At 35.5% G+C, this 16,372-nt stretch overlaps 1 protein-coding gene across 1 annotated transcript; it reads right to left on the reverse strand.

Annotated features, from left to right (window-relative positions):
- Nucleotides 1-12,223: 12,223 nt before the first annotated feature.
- LOC134283466 (beta-mannosidase-like) lies at nt 12,224-13,820 on the reverse strand. The gene is made up of 4 exons (XM_062765919.1): nt 13,718-13,820; nt 12,902-13,051; nt 12,404-12,552; nt 12,224-12,232 (listed from the first exon to the last, which is right to left on the reverse strand). Exons 1-4 carry the CDS (start codon nt 13,818-13,820, stop codon nt 12,224-12,226), a joined length of 411 nt encoding a protein of 136 aa, XP_062621903.1.
- Between the last annotated feature and the right edge of the window lie 2,552 nt (nt 13,821-16,372).

Genomic DNA, 16,372 nt, shown 5'->3' on the forward strand with positions numbered 1-16,372 from the left:
TAAATATTTCTTTTGCTAATAGCTCAAAAACGAAAAAGAATTTCTGAACAGTTGTTGAACACAAAATGTTCAAAATCTTAAGATCTTTAAGATGAGATCCCGAAAAAGGGGCTGGGCACTCGAGTTAGGGGCCAAGAGGGGCCAAAAGTCTTCAATCGATAACTCTTTATCAGTTAATATTTTGTAATACATTACTGAAGCAAAGATGTTTATCTCAACCATCTACAACTATATATTATGGTTTTTATGTCGTATGGTACATAATTAGGGGCCACAAGGGGCCAGAATGCTAAATCTTTGATGCTTTATATTTCGAAAGGGAGAAATATTTTGATAAGCAACATTGAACAAAAGATGTTCAAAATAATGTTCTGAACAATATGCAACCTTTCATTTTTTGCTTAGCGTCCCCATTAAGGAGTTGAAGGGTTGGCCCCTAAATATTTCTTTTTCTAATAGCTCAAAAACGAAAGAGAATTTCTGAATAGTTGTTGAACAAAAAATGTTCAAAATCTTAAGATCTTTAAGATGATATAATTAAAAAGGCCGATTCCTAAAATTAGGGGCCGTTAGGGGCAAAAGGCCGATTTTTTAAAGTCTTTAATGTTCAATGTCTTTTTACAGATTGTGGTAAATCATTATTTTAGAATGAAAATCGCAATCAAAATCTTATCTCATCTCATCAAGAATTGGACGGAAGACCCACTCGTTGCTCGCAACGAGATCGTATCTAGTTATTATTCCCTTTTCATAGTACACGTGATTTCTCAGAAACTACTGAACCGATTTTTAAAGATTTTTACAGGAATGATGCAATGTTGTAATATCTCCAGACCATTTTTTTATTTTTTGAAAAATCACTTCCGGTCACATTTTTTGTCCGATTTTCTTTTTTTAAATTGCGATTTTGTCCAAGCATCTTCTTGTTGACCACTCAAGATTGAATCACGATATTTTCAGGGATGATAAAACATCTTTTTGAGTTATGCATGGCGTCTTTTGATTTTGCATCCGTCACTTCCGGTCGACACAGGAAGTGATATTCAATTTCAAGATTTATTGAAAAATTCAACTGTTTTGAATAAAGGCAAATAAAACTTACGTTCACATTCATAATCGTCAGCAAAACGGGTCCATTGGAATAACTTCCGTCGTAAACCGGATGTAGTCGAAAAATTAAATTTTCTCTCATGAGTCGAAAGAAATAGAATAAAATGGTTTTATTTGATTTTTTTTCAAAGTTTTTTGTACTTGTAACTTTGATGTCAGCCGGAAATATTGCCGAAATTGTTTAAATTCGTCAAATGACGTCACTTCCGGTGAAAACGGAAGTAATCAGAAAATGCAAATTTTGCGTTTTCTGACATGTTATTGGTTAATTAATGGCACTATAAGCTTCCAACCAGATTTTCCGTCCCATGATGTCACTTCCGGTCAAACCGGAAGTAGCCAAAAATAGCTTATTTTGCAGATTTTGATGCAAAATTGAAAACTTTTAAATTTTAAAGTCATTGTAGGCGTCTTAACTCATTGCTTTCTCTTGTTGACGTCACTTTCGGTCGAAACTGGACGGAAGACCTACTCATTGCTTTGCAATGAGCTTTGCTCTAGTTAAGGTCTTCCGTCTTCAGCGGAAGACCTTATTGTTAGGGTCTTCCGCTTCCTTCGGAAGACCCTACTGTTATTCTATTGTTTCTTATTATTCTTTTTTTTTTTCCCGCTCGACTTTTGACAGGCGATTTCTCAAAGACCTTTGGACTGATCATTATGAAACTTTCAGGATAAATAGCTTGTAGTTAAACCTATTTAAACCTGTTTTCAGTTTTTTATGCATGCCTTTATTTGTGAGTTATTGCCCTTTAATTGAAAATTTTTGATGTCTCGTTTCCACTGAAAATCTCAAAAATGACATAAGATATTTACACGAAAGTTGGAGAACTTGTAGCCAATACATTGTAGATGTGCAGAACGATAAAATTATAAGCTGATTTCTTAAAGTTTGGAAGCTATTAAACGGCAAATTTTAGTAATTTTTTTTCTTTGAATTTTTGCTAATTTTTGTGTAATAACTTTTAAACCGAGAATAATTTGGTAAGAAATATATAACAAAAGTTGTGGGTAATTACGAGAGCTTTCATATTTGATTAACGAAAAGGGGCTGACCCCTATAATTAGGGAGTTAATAGCTCATACACGCTTTTTCTGATAGCTAAAAATATTGGTATATTATGAAAAAGTTTGACTGAAATAATTTCGAACTTATAAAATCTTGTCATTTGATATAAAAAGAAATAAACTTCCAGCTATATTTAATTGTTTTTTTATAAAACAAGTACATGTATGTGAGAAACCTTTCAGGAACAAGTTGTCTACAATAGCCAGCCAAGCCTTACATTGTAACTGCATACATGTGCACATTCTTAGTTGATGCATCTAAAAGATATAGTTTTGATTCGGTGTTTCTTTGTTTTCTTTTTATTCAAATAATTTTAAAATGTGATGATGTACACAACAATAATTAGTACCTAGTTTAGAGGATTTTTTCGCGCTTGTTTGTAAACAACGCGCGGCATTGTGGGAAATAGGAAGGTACCGGTACTAAAGACGCGATGTACTAAACACTGATTTGACCTGATTCAAATTTGTCTGTAAATCTGTAAATGTTCCAAACAATTAAATTTTTGTATAGCATATGCCTCGAAGTTATAAAGTCTGTACATAAGTAATTTAAAATACTCAATATTACCATTTAATTAAAAATTAAAACGTCAGGTAAATATCAGGTCTCTAGTATATCCCGTTTTTAGTGTGCCCCTTCGAGTCGACGTCGGCCACATGTTTGCCATGGTTTACAAACTGAAAATAGAATGATTTGTGAAGTTGAACATTTTCTCACAAAGAATCCGTTTGTAGACATGTACACTCATTTAATCTGCAGCTACGAAGTACTTTGTCACTTCTCTGGAACATTATTCTAAGTAGAATTATCCCTATTCATATATTCTAAGAATCTTGTGTGAATTGTTTACGAGGAAATTCTGACTGTCACATTAACAAGGATGAACACTCTTGACTCTGCTTCGGATTCCCCAGTGATAATTGTATCGAGTGATGAAGGAGCTGACGGCGACATTTTAATGTATGATTGGCTTGGACCATTGGAATGAAGGTTAGAATATTTTTATTACTTAAAATTTACACTACTGATTACATGACAGTGACATACATTGATGTTATTAGAAATACACAGACACACCGATATATTATCTGTTTTACAGTTCAGACGCTCTCTGTTTACCTTGTAAATCCCCACAGCTTTATATTTTATTTTTTTTAAATTTGAGGATGTAATTTCAACAGTCCTACTACAGGGCTCGACATAAACTTTTTTTCCTACTTGTCCATACGGACAAGTGACCAAGATATCTACTTGTCCGAACTTCAACTTCACTTGTCCAAAAATTTTTCAATTGATATCTTGAAAACAATTACTAAAATAAAAAAATTAAACGTGCTTGATTTATAATTAGTGTTTTTATGGATAAATAAGACAAACACTTATAAAACAAAATTTTATCTAGATTTCCTGTCCTGACAACAACATAAATGTTTGCAAGTGAATCTGTAATATCAATCAAATATATTCCAAACCCGCAAATGTCGTAAGATCCACGCCATGCACTAGTATGGCTGCAATTAGTGAACATTGATCCCAATCAAGTGTGAACTTAAATAGTGATTGATATCGGGATCGAAATTCGGGTTTATGTAATGTTTCCTTTTTTTATTCGATAAACTTAATTCAATCGTTTTTTTAAAAATTATTATTATTTGAAGACTTCTTTACATAAAAAATCACTTGTCCAATCGGACAAGTGCCCAGCAATATTCACTTGTCCGTAATTTTTTTTCATTGGTACCGGACAAGTGGCCAAGTGTTAATGTCGAGCCCTGTACTATCTATCATAGTGATCATACTCTATAATTCAAACTGCACTTAATGTTACAGAATATATTCAACTAATTATATATTGACAGTGTGACTGTAAGGGTGAGGGCAGATACTTATTTAGTTTTAATTTAGATTGTGCTTGTCAAGCCGCATTTGACATTTGGTGCATCCATGCTCAGTGTTTACACTGAGAGTTTATTCAAATGTTTAATTCGAATGAATTCACTGCTCGTTAAATTACTTCCCATTAGCTCCATGTGAACATGAGTAAGGATAGCTAATTCAAATTAAATAGAAATGAATTTTGAATGTAGCTTAAACATTTTAAAGAAGCTAAGCACTGTGGGTCCAAAGTATACTGCGGAAAAATTGTGTGGAGCAATGTGCAAGTCACAATCTTCTTCTGCCAAGGTCTTATCATAAGAGCTCGCATTATGGGCAGGGATTTGTGCTGCTGTCTGGACTCGCTATAAATAGATGTTCTCAAAAAGTCTAAATTATTTAATATCATACTTTACTGACAAAAAAGGACAAATATTGCTCAGTTAAATTGCAAAAGAAATTTGTTTAAAAAAATTGTAATAATAGAAAGTTTGCTTTTTTGTTTGATAAGACTGCTGTAATGGTTTAATGTTTGTTTATTTGCCTTAATCATACATTTTTCAGTCATTTCATGGTGCCACCACTTGGGATGGTATTAGCTGCAAATATAGACTTGTACTCAGCACTTATTGCCTTTAAGAAGTATGAGATCCATTTTGTGCTAACACCTACCGTGACACAGAATCTTGGTTTATGCAGTCTCATAGGAGTAACCTGTCTAAAGCATTTAGCAATGGGATTGGAACCTGCGACGTAAGGTTCAGCTTCTTATTGATACTTTGATTTATAATATTTATTTGAGAATTTCACTCATTCACATACTTAGAGATGTTGATATATATTGTTGAATAGCATCAATTTAGACCTTTACTTAGCTAAGTAAACATGTACTGTGAGGTTTTTAAGGTCTCATTCATTTTATATGCCAGATGCATGTTAAGGAACATTACTGCATAAATGTTTTTGTCTTAAATTTGAAGCTCTTTACTAATATAAAGATATGTTAGTGTTAAACCTCTTCAAATTAGGGTAGACCTTTACTTTAAACTCAGCAATGTGAGTGTGTTTTGTGAACTTGTGTTAGCGAGACAGTGTGTTGTATGAATTTGTGTTAACAAGGCAGTGTGTTTTGTGAACTTAATTGTGTTAGCCTGACAGTGGGTTGTGTGAATTCTTGTTAGCTTGACGATGTGTTGCGTAAACTCGTGTTAGCGGGACAGCGTGTTGTGTGAAATCGTGTATAAAGTGTAAGTGTGACAGTGTGTTGTGTAAACTCATGTTAGCTAGACAGAGTGTTGATTGAACTCGTATTAGCGAGACTTCGTGTTGTGTAAACTCGTGTTAGTGAGACTGCGTGTTGTGTAAACTCGTGTTAGCGAGACTGCGTGTTGTGTAAACTCATGTTAGCGAGACAGCGTGTTGTGTGTATTCTTATTAACGAGACAGCATGTTGTGTGAATTCATGTTAGCGTGACAGTGTGTTGTGTGAACTTGTTATCCTGAAAATTTGTCGTGTGAACTGGCGTTAGAGAGATAGTGTGTTGTGTGAACTCGTGTTAGCGAGATTGCATATTGTGTGAACTCGTGTTAGCCAGACTGCATGTTATGTGAACTCGTGTTAGCGATATTGCATGTCTTTTGAATTTGTGTTAGCGTGACAGTGTGTTGTGTGAACTCGTGTTAGCCTGACAGTGTGTTGTGTGAAATGGTATTAGGATGACAGTGTGTTGTGTGAAATGGTATTAAGATGACAGTGTGTTATCGCAACAGCGTTTGGTGCGAAGTTGTGTTAGTGAATAGTGAGACAGCCTGTTTTGTGAATTCGTGTTAGTGTGACAGTGTGTTGTGTGAACTCGTGTTAGCCTGACAGTGTGTTGTGTGAAATGGTATTAGAATGACAGTGTGTTGTGTGAAATGGTATTAGGATGACAGTGTGTTACAGCAACAGCATTTGGTGCGAACTTGTGTTAGTGTGTAGTGAGACAGCCTGTTTTGTGACTTTGTGTTAGCGTGACAGTGTATTGTGTAAACTCGTGTTAGCGTGACAGTGTATTGTGTAAACTCGTGTTAGTGAGACTGCATGTTGTGTAAACTCATGTTAGCGTGACAGTGTGTTGTGTGAATTCATCTGAGCGTGACATTGTGTTGCGTGTACTTGTGTTAGCTAGACAGTGTGTTGTATGAACTCGTATTAGCGAGACTGCGTGTTGTGTAAAACTTGTGTTAGCAAGACAGCGTGTTGTGTGAACTTGTGTTAGTGAGACAGCGTGTTTGTGAATTTGTGTTAGCATGATAGTGTGTTGTGTGAACTCGTGTTAGCCTGATATTTTGTTGTGTGAAATTGTATTAGCCTGACAGTGTGTTGTGTGTTAGTGTGACAGCGTGTGGTGCGAACTTGTGTTAGTGCGAAAGTGTTTTTCAGTGTTGTAATGGCAAGCTGTGTCTCTCTGATAGCCTAATGGCGTCTTTTGTGTCGGTAAGATGGCACGCTTTTATGAAAGTGCTATTGTCTCAGCTTTAGCAAGTGGCCCAATCTGGACACGCCTTATTATAATTGGTCAGTTCTCAGATATACAGTGAATTACCGGTATTATTGTCACCATGAAATCAGCATTTACAGTTGCAATTACCTAGTTAGTAATCATAAGATATTGGTTTGCCAGTTTTAAAATTATGGTGTTCCAATGATGTGAAGTTGCAGTGTGTTAGCATGTTAATTTCAACAGACTGCCACTCCAATGCAGCTTTAAACACAACACGCTGCTGTGTTTACACAAAACAAAATATCATGCAAACACAACTCTAAACAATCTGTTGAGTGTTAGCTTCACTGCATGTTGGATTCAGTGTGCTGGCATATTATCACTGACGTACATGCTAGCACATTGTCACCTCGTGCTAGTATGTTGTCATAAATACTCTAGCACATTATCCTAAACACACTAGTGCATGATTACTTTGCACTTGTATGTTGTCTTATTAGGGGATAGCATAAATGACTGCCTTAATTGGTGTAAACTTCTTTTAATTGATGAAAGAGTACATTAAAATTTACAAATTATACACAGAAAATGTGACAATATCTTATCTCTCAATTTGATAATCTAATTTATAATCTCATGAATTGCACTTTTTATTAGTAAAAGAATTATAAATTAAAAAATTTCAATTTCTTTTGGATAGGTGTGACTCATCTGAATATTGAATTTTGATACCAAGCATGACCATGATTTGCCAGAAGATCATCTGTTTGGATGTGACATGGAATAAACAGCATAGTGAAAATAAGTCAAGTTTTGGTTTGTGAATACAATTTTTAAACACACTGTGTATCATTTTTAAATTTTGATTTGACAACATAAATCCACAAATATGAACATATCAATTGCTCTCAATTTTTCAAGTGAAATAGTTTTTGTAACAGAAATACATGTACCAGTAATTACATTGGAATAAATGTTATTTTTAAATATAATAATATTTTGTTTGTGTAGCATGTTGACCTCTTTATTAAGGTCTTCCCTTTCAAAGTTTAGACTTACTTATTCTAATGATTAAGATAGATCCTCTGTCTTCAGCAGGAATATAAGATCTTGTAATACATGTATGTGTATTTTTTACAGTATAATGTAAAAAAAATTGTTATTTTGGCACATACAACTAATTAAAGGCATAAACATGTGTATGATTCCAAGGAATTCAGTACATAGGGCATGTACATGTAGTTTTCTAAAACAAGATTGAAGAGATGTCCAGTCGCATTTCAATGTCAACTCCAAAACTGTGCCTGTTGCATACTTATTAGCCCATCTGAGCTAAAGGAACCAGTAAATTTTTTAAAAACATAATTTTATCCATTATCATCATTGTCTAAAATTTCACAATATCATTTTCCAGAACCAAAGTGAAACTTGGCACAGAGCATCCTTAGTGTAGGGGATTCAAATTGTTCTTATGCAGGGCAATACCTTCAAAGAGATTTGTTTCTTTAATGCTGTAAATGTATTATATTTAGCTTGTACAATATTTGGTGGAAATTGACTTTTGAATAAGTTAGCGTAGATATTCTTATTTATGTTTATGTACAAGACTTTTAGCTTTGTACTTGATTTAGTGATTGCTGCATTCCGCCAAAGCCGCTAAAAAATAATACACAGCCATATGTAATATGTTCACAATATACCTTTCAGAGAATTTTACACTCCTATTGAGGTACCACCAGTTGCTAGTGGAAAGCTTCAAATTCGAAACATACACAACACATTTCTGTGCGTTTATTATACCCCACGCAACTAGTTGCGGGAGGTATAATGTTTTTGACCCGTCCGTCAGTCAGTCAGTCAGTCCGTCAGTCAGTCCGTCAGTCAGTCCTCTTTTTTTGTCAGCGCAACTCCTCATAAACCGCTGGACAGAATTTCGTCAAACTTTGCAGGTATTTAGGACACAATGTGTAGATGTGCATATTACCAGGAAATTCCGATTCCATAATTTTTTCCGGGAATTTCCGCACTTTTTACAGAATTTCGTCAAACTTTGCAGGTGATTAGGACACAATATGTAGATATGCATATTACCAGGAAATTCCGATTCCTTTATCTTTTCCAGGAATTTCCGCACTTTTTAACTTAGGCATTTGGCCATACCTTGAATATAGAGATGAACAGTTTGTCAGCGCAACTCCTCATAAACCGCTGCACAGAATTTCTTCAAACTTTGCAGGTACTTAGGACACAATATGTAGATATGCATATTACCAGGAAATTCCGATTCCTTTATTTTTCCGGGAATTTCCTCACTTTTTAACTTAGGCATTTGGCCATACCTTGAATATAGAGATGAACAGTTTGTCAGCGCAACTCCTCATAAACCGCTGCACAGAATTTCGTCAAACTTTGCAGGTGATTAGGACACAATGTGTAGATTTGCATATTACCAGGAAATTCCGATTCCTTTATCTTTTCCAGGAATTTCCGCACTTTTTAACTTAGGCATTTGGCCATACCTTGAATATAGAGATGAACAGTTTGTCAGCGCAACTCCTCATAAACCGCTGCACAGAATTTCGTCAAACTTTGCAGGTATTTAGGACACATGTGTAGATGTGCATATTACCAGGAAAATTCGATTCCTTTAATTTTTTCGGGAATTTTCTCACTTTTTAACTTAGGCATTTGGCCATACCTTGAATATAGAGATGAACAGTTTGTCAGCGCAACTCCTCATAAACCGCTGCACAGAATTTCATCAAACTTTGCAGGTGATTAGGACACAATGTGTAGATTTGCATATTACCAGGAAATTCCGATTCCTTTATCTTTTCCAGGAATTTCCGCACTTTTTAACTTAGGCATTTGGCCATACCTTGAATATAGAGATGAACAGTTTGTCAGCGCAACTCCTCATAAACCGCTGCACAGAATTTCGTCAAACTTTGCAGGTGATTAGGACACAATATGTAGATATGCATATTACCAGGAAATTCCGATTCCTTTATTTTTCCGGGAATTTCCGCACTTTTTAACTTAGGCATTTGGCCATACCTTGAATATAAAGATGAACAGTTTGTCAGCGCAACTCCTCATAAACCGCTGCACAGAATTTCTTCAAACTTTGCAGGTATTTAGGACACAATATGTAGATATGCATATTACCAGGAAATTCCGATTCCTTTATTTTTCCGGGAATTTCCGCACTTTTTAACTTAGGCATTTGGCCATACCTTGAATATAGAGATGAACAGTTTGTCAGCGCAACTCCTCATAAACCGCTGCACAGAATTTCGTCAAACTTTGCAGGTATTTAGGACACAATGTGTAGATGTGCATATTACCAGGAAAATCCGATTCCTTTAATTTTTCCGGGAATTTTCTCACTTTTTAACTTAGGCATTTGGCCATACCTTGAATATAGAGATGAACAGTTTGTCAGCGCAACTCCTCTTAAACCGCTGCACAGAATTTCGTCAAACTTTGCAGGTGATTAGGACACAATGTGTAGATTTGCATATTACCAGGAAATTCTGATTCCTTTATTTTTCCGGGAATTTCCACACTTTCCAACTTAGACTTTTTAGCCATATTTAGAATATAGAGATATATATATTTTGATTCCATTATTTATCTAGAAACTTCATTCCACATTTAAATGTCCTCATATGTAAGACATTTTGATGTGAAGATTTTTTTGCAATTACAATTTAATACCCAGGAGCAGAGAAGAAGATTTTCAAAGAAATAATGCATTTTCACTAACTTCTTATTTAGCCCCATCTAGCACTAGAACCCCTGACCCCAGGGCCATGAATTTCACAATTTTGGTAGAGGACTCATTGCTGATTACAATCATGCAAACAGTGTGTATTGCCCTTTTTGATCTATACTATGTATTTAAAGTGCACTGTGCCTTTCATTATGTGTTTCACCATCAAGTTTTGGGGGAGCGTGGGGTATGTGAGCTAGCTCACTTTTTCTTTCATTATAAAAGTATTGTTCTACTTACTGATTGCAACTAATGAAGATTGTTCATCATTATTGTAAATACATTTGGATTTTTTGAATTATTATATAATTTGTTTATTTTATTTATCTAGTTATATTGTATATTAAATAATTTTAAAGCCATTTTTAAGATGGTAATGTAGCAAAACACTTATGTTTCTGTAGTATGACATGTTTCACAAACTTAATTGCAACAAACATGATATATCCGATATCAAAAGTCATAATATTGGAAGTTAAACTGTTGTGGATACGATTTCAAGAATGCTGTTAGAGAGAGTACCCTTTAGACCTCATGCTCACACCAAATTAAAGAATTCAAGTAAGGGTTTTTGAGACAAATCGAAAAAGAGAATGTTAGCAAAGTTGACAATCTAGACAGAAACATTTAATCTTTTGCTTATCGCTAGGAAGGAAGACCCACTCGTTGCTTTGCAACGAGCTTTGCTCTAGTTTTTCTTAGGTTTCTTTTCCACTATTTTTATTATTATTGTTTTTTTTTCTTACTGATTTTGTACACGCGATTTCTCGAGAACGGCTCGATCGATTTTCATGAAACTTTCAGGTCTGATAGAACATCAAAAAACCTAGACATATATTTTTTTATTTTGATGACGTCACTTCCGGTTCGGAGTTTTCTGCGATTTAGTGATTTTTAGAGGGTCACTTTGTCCGGCAGTTTTCTCAAAAAGCACTTAACACAGAAGCTTCAAATTTTCAGTGATGCTAGAGCAACTTTTGGAGAAGTGCACTAAGTATATCACAACTACCGGAAGTACGAAGCGCCGACGTTCGCTATGGCCCGAAAATAGTCCTATCAAGAATTTCAAAATTTTAAGCACTTTTTCAACGATAACTTTTTACCTAGAAATATTTTGTTAAAGCATGTAGAACAAAAAAGGTGTAGAATTTCAAGATCTTTCAAATGACATCTCGAAAAAAGAGCTGGCCCCTTAAATCAGGGGCCTGGAGGGGCCGAAAGTTTTTTCTTTCTATCTCAAAAAGTATTGAGAATTTGTGATACGTCAAAGAAGCAAAATTGTTCAAAATGTCAAGCTCAATCTATTGAAGTCGTCAAAATACGTCCGGCGTCATCACTTCCGGTCAAACCGGAAGTAGTCGGAAAACGCGTATTTTTGCCGTTCTTGACAAGTTTTCTGGTAACATATGTCTCTGGGTGCATTATAATTAATTTTCCGTCCGTCGTCGTCACTTCCGGTCAAACCGGAAGTAACAGAAAATGGCTTATTTTTGCAATAATTAACATGGATTTAGAGGAATCAAACCTTTTTTGGACGTTATTTCTCATTTCTGTTAAAAATGAAAGCCACTTCCGGTCAAACATGACGGAAGACCTACTCGTTGCTTTGCAACGAGCTTTGCTCTAGTTATTATTATTATTATTAATGATTCGATCAATTTAATGCTGAAAGTACAATATTGCCAAGAATTGGACTCCAAATAGAAGATTATCAACTAAGGAAAGTTTAGAATATTTTATCATCTTTAAAATGTGACGATTTTCAATGAAAATTTAATGAGAATAGTCCGCTTAGTTATAAATATCGTTAAAAATGTAACATTTTAGGATTAGCTCATTTGAAAAATTAATTAGGCTGGTTCAGCAATTTTTAAGCAAGGTATTCCACTAGGATTTTTTACTCAAATGTCCTTATAAACTCTACAATGACCGATCTTGCATTGTATTCAATAGCACATTTGTCCCCACTCAAAAGACATTTCCTACCTCCATCGCGAAAGAGTTCCGCAGTGTTGAGTAATCGCGATATCAAGTATTCACATTGTATATGTATATAAATATAATTTTACTGTTGAATTTGAAGCTGCCTACTTTGATGTAAGGTTTGATGTCCATAACGTACTGGAGGAACATGTTGTCTGTCTCCCCCACCAGATGACCATTGATCATGACCGTGGCAAACGTGTCCAGCCCCTCACTGACCAACTTAACATTGGTCATCCGCATCATTTCTGAGGTCACTGTAACAGAAATTTCTTCCTCTGGTTAAATACATTTCACACATAAAAATATTACAGAGAATCTGCTGTCATGTTTAGAATTATTATCTGTCTTTTATGACATGCCATATAACATGATCATGCTTTCATTTTTGACCTATTTTTGGCAACCAGTTTTCTTATCATGTTTATATTTACATGTTTGTCATGGTCAAGGTTTGTATTGCATTAATATCACAATGTGGATGCATGTATATAAAATACCATTAACTACTCATTTTGATACATTTTTCTATGGATTCCAATAGAAATTCTGTCTGAATTAAGATATTGCCAGTTTTACACATGACATGATTGAATACTGTCCTACCATTAAACACCCTGCTGTACATCCAATCATCTCGCCCGATCCAGCGATACTTCAGGTCGTTGTCACGGTAATATGGATCCTGGATTACGTTGTTATTTATCAGTGCGGTATACATGCTGCCAGGGACCTGCCCAGTAATGTTGATGTTCTCTGATAAAATTTACAGTACACAATATACATCTATATCATCATCAGCTTAATCTAAAGTCAGCCCTATTACGTTGAGTTGATGGGCACAAATCAAATTATACTAGACACAAAGCATCAAGTTTGTTCTAGGCCTAAGATTTTGTGCCTGTCAACAAGATGTGATATGATTCTTTGGATTAAGTTACTGACATCCCTTGTTATTATCATAATATGGGTTGAAACAATTACAGAAAAATTAGTACATACTATATGCAAATAGGTAGCAATTCAAAAAAGAATAGAATGTCAGATGGCCTTATCGTTAGTCATCACACACTATTTTGACTGAATAAGTCTACAGCATCTGTTCAGGTGATTTATATTAGTAAAGTAGTTCCCCTTATCTTATTACTGCACTTTAGCATGCTAAGTGCATGCATGTTTACCATGTCTGTACAGTAATGTGCAACAACTCCTTTTTGAAATTTAAGATGTCAGCTGGATATGAAAAAAATTTATTAAACTTAAAAACGGTACAGCACATGGATATCTGTTATCTAGAGCTGATCAAATTGTTCAAAATGTAAACAATACCACCCTGGGACCACAACAGTGTATTTATCTTTATAAAATAATTTAAAGGTGTTAATGCACTTGAAATACAAATGCAATAGCAGCAATATTTACTTTGTTCATTTGACACAATCCAAACTCCATTTAAACTTGTTGTAATAACACATGCACCTATTGAAATCAACCCTCCAAACCATGCAACTCGGAGAGCCGACATCTTGATATCATGTGACTTCCAACAATATTTTTGAGCCCGATGTTATCATCAATCAAAGTACTGTAAGTACTCACAGGAGAATAAGTTCAACTACCAAAGGTGATGGGAATGGGGTCAAATGATCATTATTGAAATTGTGATATCTGCTATCCAGTTCATGTCATGAATAGATCATTACAATCCACATATTATACATGCAACTGAAACCTACCTTGATAAGTCTATAAAAACATCAGAATTCTTAGATCCAGACTTTTACGAAGTGCAAAGCAAAGACAGACTCTTTACTGAAGGACATGCAGGTGGGGGAGTACTTAATGCAGTGCGTAAAGATATCATAGCTTGTGGAGAAACAACATTAGAGACCAATTGTGAAATAGCATGGACAAACCTACAAGTGCAGGGCAGTAAACCCCTGTATACAGGGTGTTTTTATAGGCCCCCAGATAACGACACAGAAGCATTAGAAGCTTAACATCTCCCTGAATAGACTCAATCATGGAAAGACACTACCAAATCTACTACTGACAGGAGATTTCAACTTACCCGATATTAACTGGGCTGACAATGCAACAACTATAAAACGAAGGTCACAATATAACTATGAAATCAATAATACGTTTCTACAAGTAGTAGGGGACCACAATCTAGATCAGTGTGTCAGAGAACCAACTCGTGAGAACAACATCTTAGATCTTGTACTTACCACCAACACCAATCTAATCAAAAGCATATCTGTTGAAGACGGTATGAGTGATCATCAGGCAGTAGTACTCGATATAGACATCCAGACAAGACCAAATAAGAAACGACCGAGGAAAGTGTATGTATATAAGAGAGGAGACAAGGAAGGGATTAGGAAAGAACTGGATAGCAGATATCACAATTTCAGTAATGATAATATCAATACACCAGTAGATGAATGTTGGAGTTCTTTTAAAAACATCCTGAAATCATTACTGGATAAGTACATCCCATCCAAAATGCTAACTACCAGATGGAACATTCCCTGGATTAATAGAACCATCAAGCAACCAATCAGGCGGAAACAAAGATGCTATAATAAAGCTAGAAAAAACCAAAAAGGAAGAGGACTGGGAACACTTTAGAGAACTACGCAGGCAAGTGAAAGCAGAACTAGAGAAAGGACATCAAGAATACATCGGAAACCTGTTGAATACATCGTCAGACACGACCAAAAGTGACAATAACCCCAGTGTGAAAGCCGGAGTCAGCAAAAGATTCTGTTCATACATCAAAAATGCAAAGAGGGATAATAGTGGGGTGTCCACACTTAAGGTAAACAACACAAGCATAGAAGGCAGCAAACAGAAAGCTGAGGCCCTGAACAACCAATTTGAATCAGTTTTCACAGTGGAAGATCTCCAATCAACACCAGACCTTGGAACACCGGTAGCACCAGTCTTTGGAGATTTACACATCAGCGTAGAAAGAATATCAAATTTACTGCATAGTGTCAATGTAGCAAAGGCTAGTGGACCGGGCCAAATATCCTGTCGGATACTAAAGGAAGCTGCAAAAGAGATCGCACCTTACCTGACTTTTATATTTAAGAAAACACTCCAAACAAAGAATGTACCCGATGATTGGAAGACAGCGAATATCATAGCTTTATTTAAAAAGGGAGACAAAAGTAAACCGGAAAACTATCGGCCAGTTTCATTGACATCAGTCCCCTGTAAAATAATGGAACACATCATGTTTAAGCACATTATGGAACACCTTGAAAAACATCAAATACTAGTGGAATTTCAGCATGGATTCAGACAAAGAAGATCATGTGAATCTTAACTTATCATAACAGTAGAAGAGATATCACGCAAACTAGATCAAAAACAACAGGTAGACCTCTTGACACTAGACTTTAGCAAGGCTTTTGATACAGTGCCGTACAAAAGACTTCTTCTAAAGTTGGACCATGACGGCATCAGTGGAAACATCAACAGTTGGATAGAGTCATGGCTGGTAACAAGGCAACAGAGGGTACTTGTAGATGGTGAGGAATCTTCATCAGTCCATGTGAAGTCTGGAGTCCCCCAAGGAACAGTCCTTGGCCCCCTGATGTTTTTGTTATACATTAATGACATTGGTAATAACATCACCTCATCTATCCGATTGTTTGCTGATGAGAGCTTATTATATCTTGCTGTTTCTTCCAAGAGTGACTGTGAAAAATTGCAGAAAGACCTAACATCTCTTATTCGCTGGGCAAAAAAAAAATGGCAAATGGTTTTTAATGCCACCAAATGTTACGTTCTTCGTATCTGCAAAAAACGAAACATCATAGATTTCCCTTACAACATGAATGGACATGTTCTGGATAAAGTAGAATATAACCCATACCTTGGAGTAGAGTTGACATCAACACTCTCATGGGACCATCACATAAACAACATAACCACCAAAGCAACAAGATCACTCGGACTTGTCAGGAGAAATCTAGGGAAATTTCCCCAAGAAATAAAGCATCAAGCATACTTGGCATTAGTGAGACCACATCTGGAATATGCAAGTAGTGTATGGGATCCTTA

This window comes from Saccostrea cucullata, unplaced genomic scaffold (genome assembly GCF_032062105.1).
Source record: "Saccostrea cucullata isolate Sc308-1 unplaced genomic scaffold, CSIRO_AGI_Scuc_v1 ctg5043, whole genome shotgun sequence".
Lineage (NCBI taxonomy): Eukaryota > Metazoa > Mollusca > Bivalvia > Ostreida > Ostreidae > Saccostrea > Saccostrea cuccullata.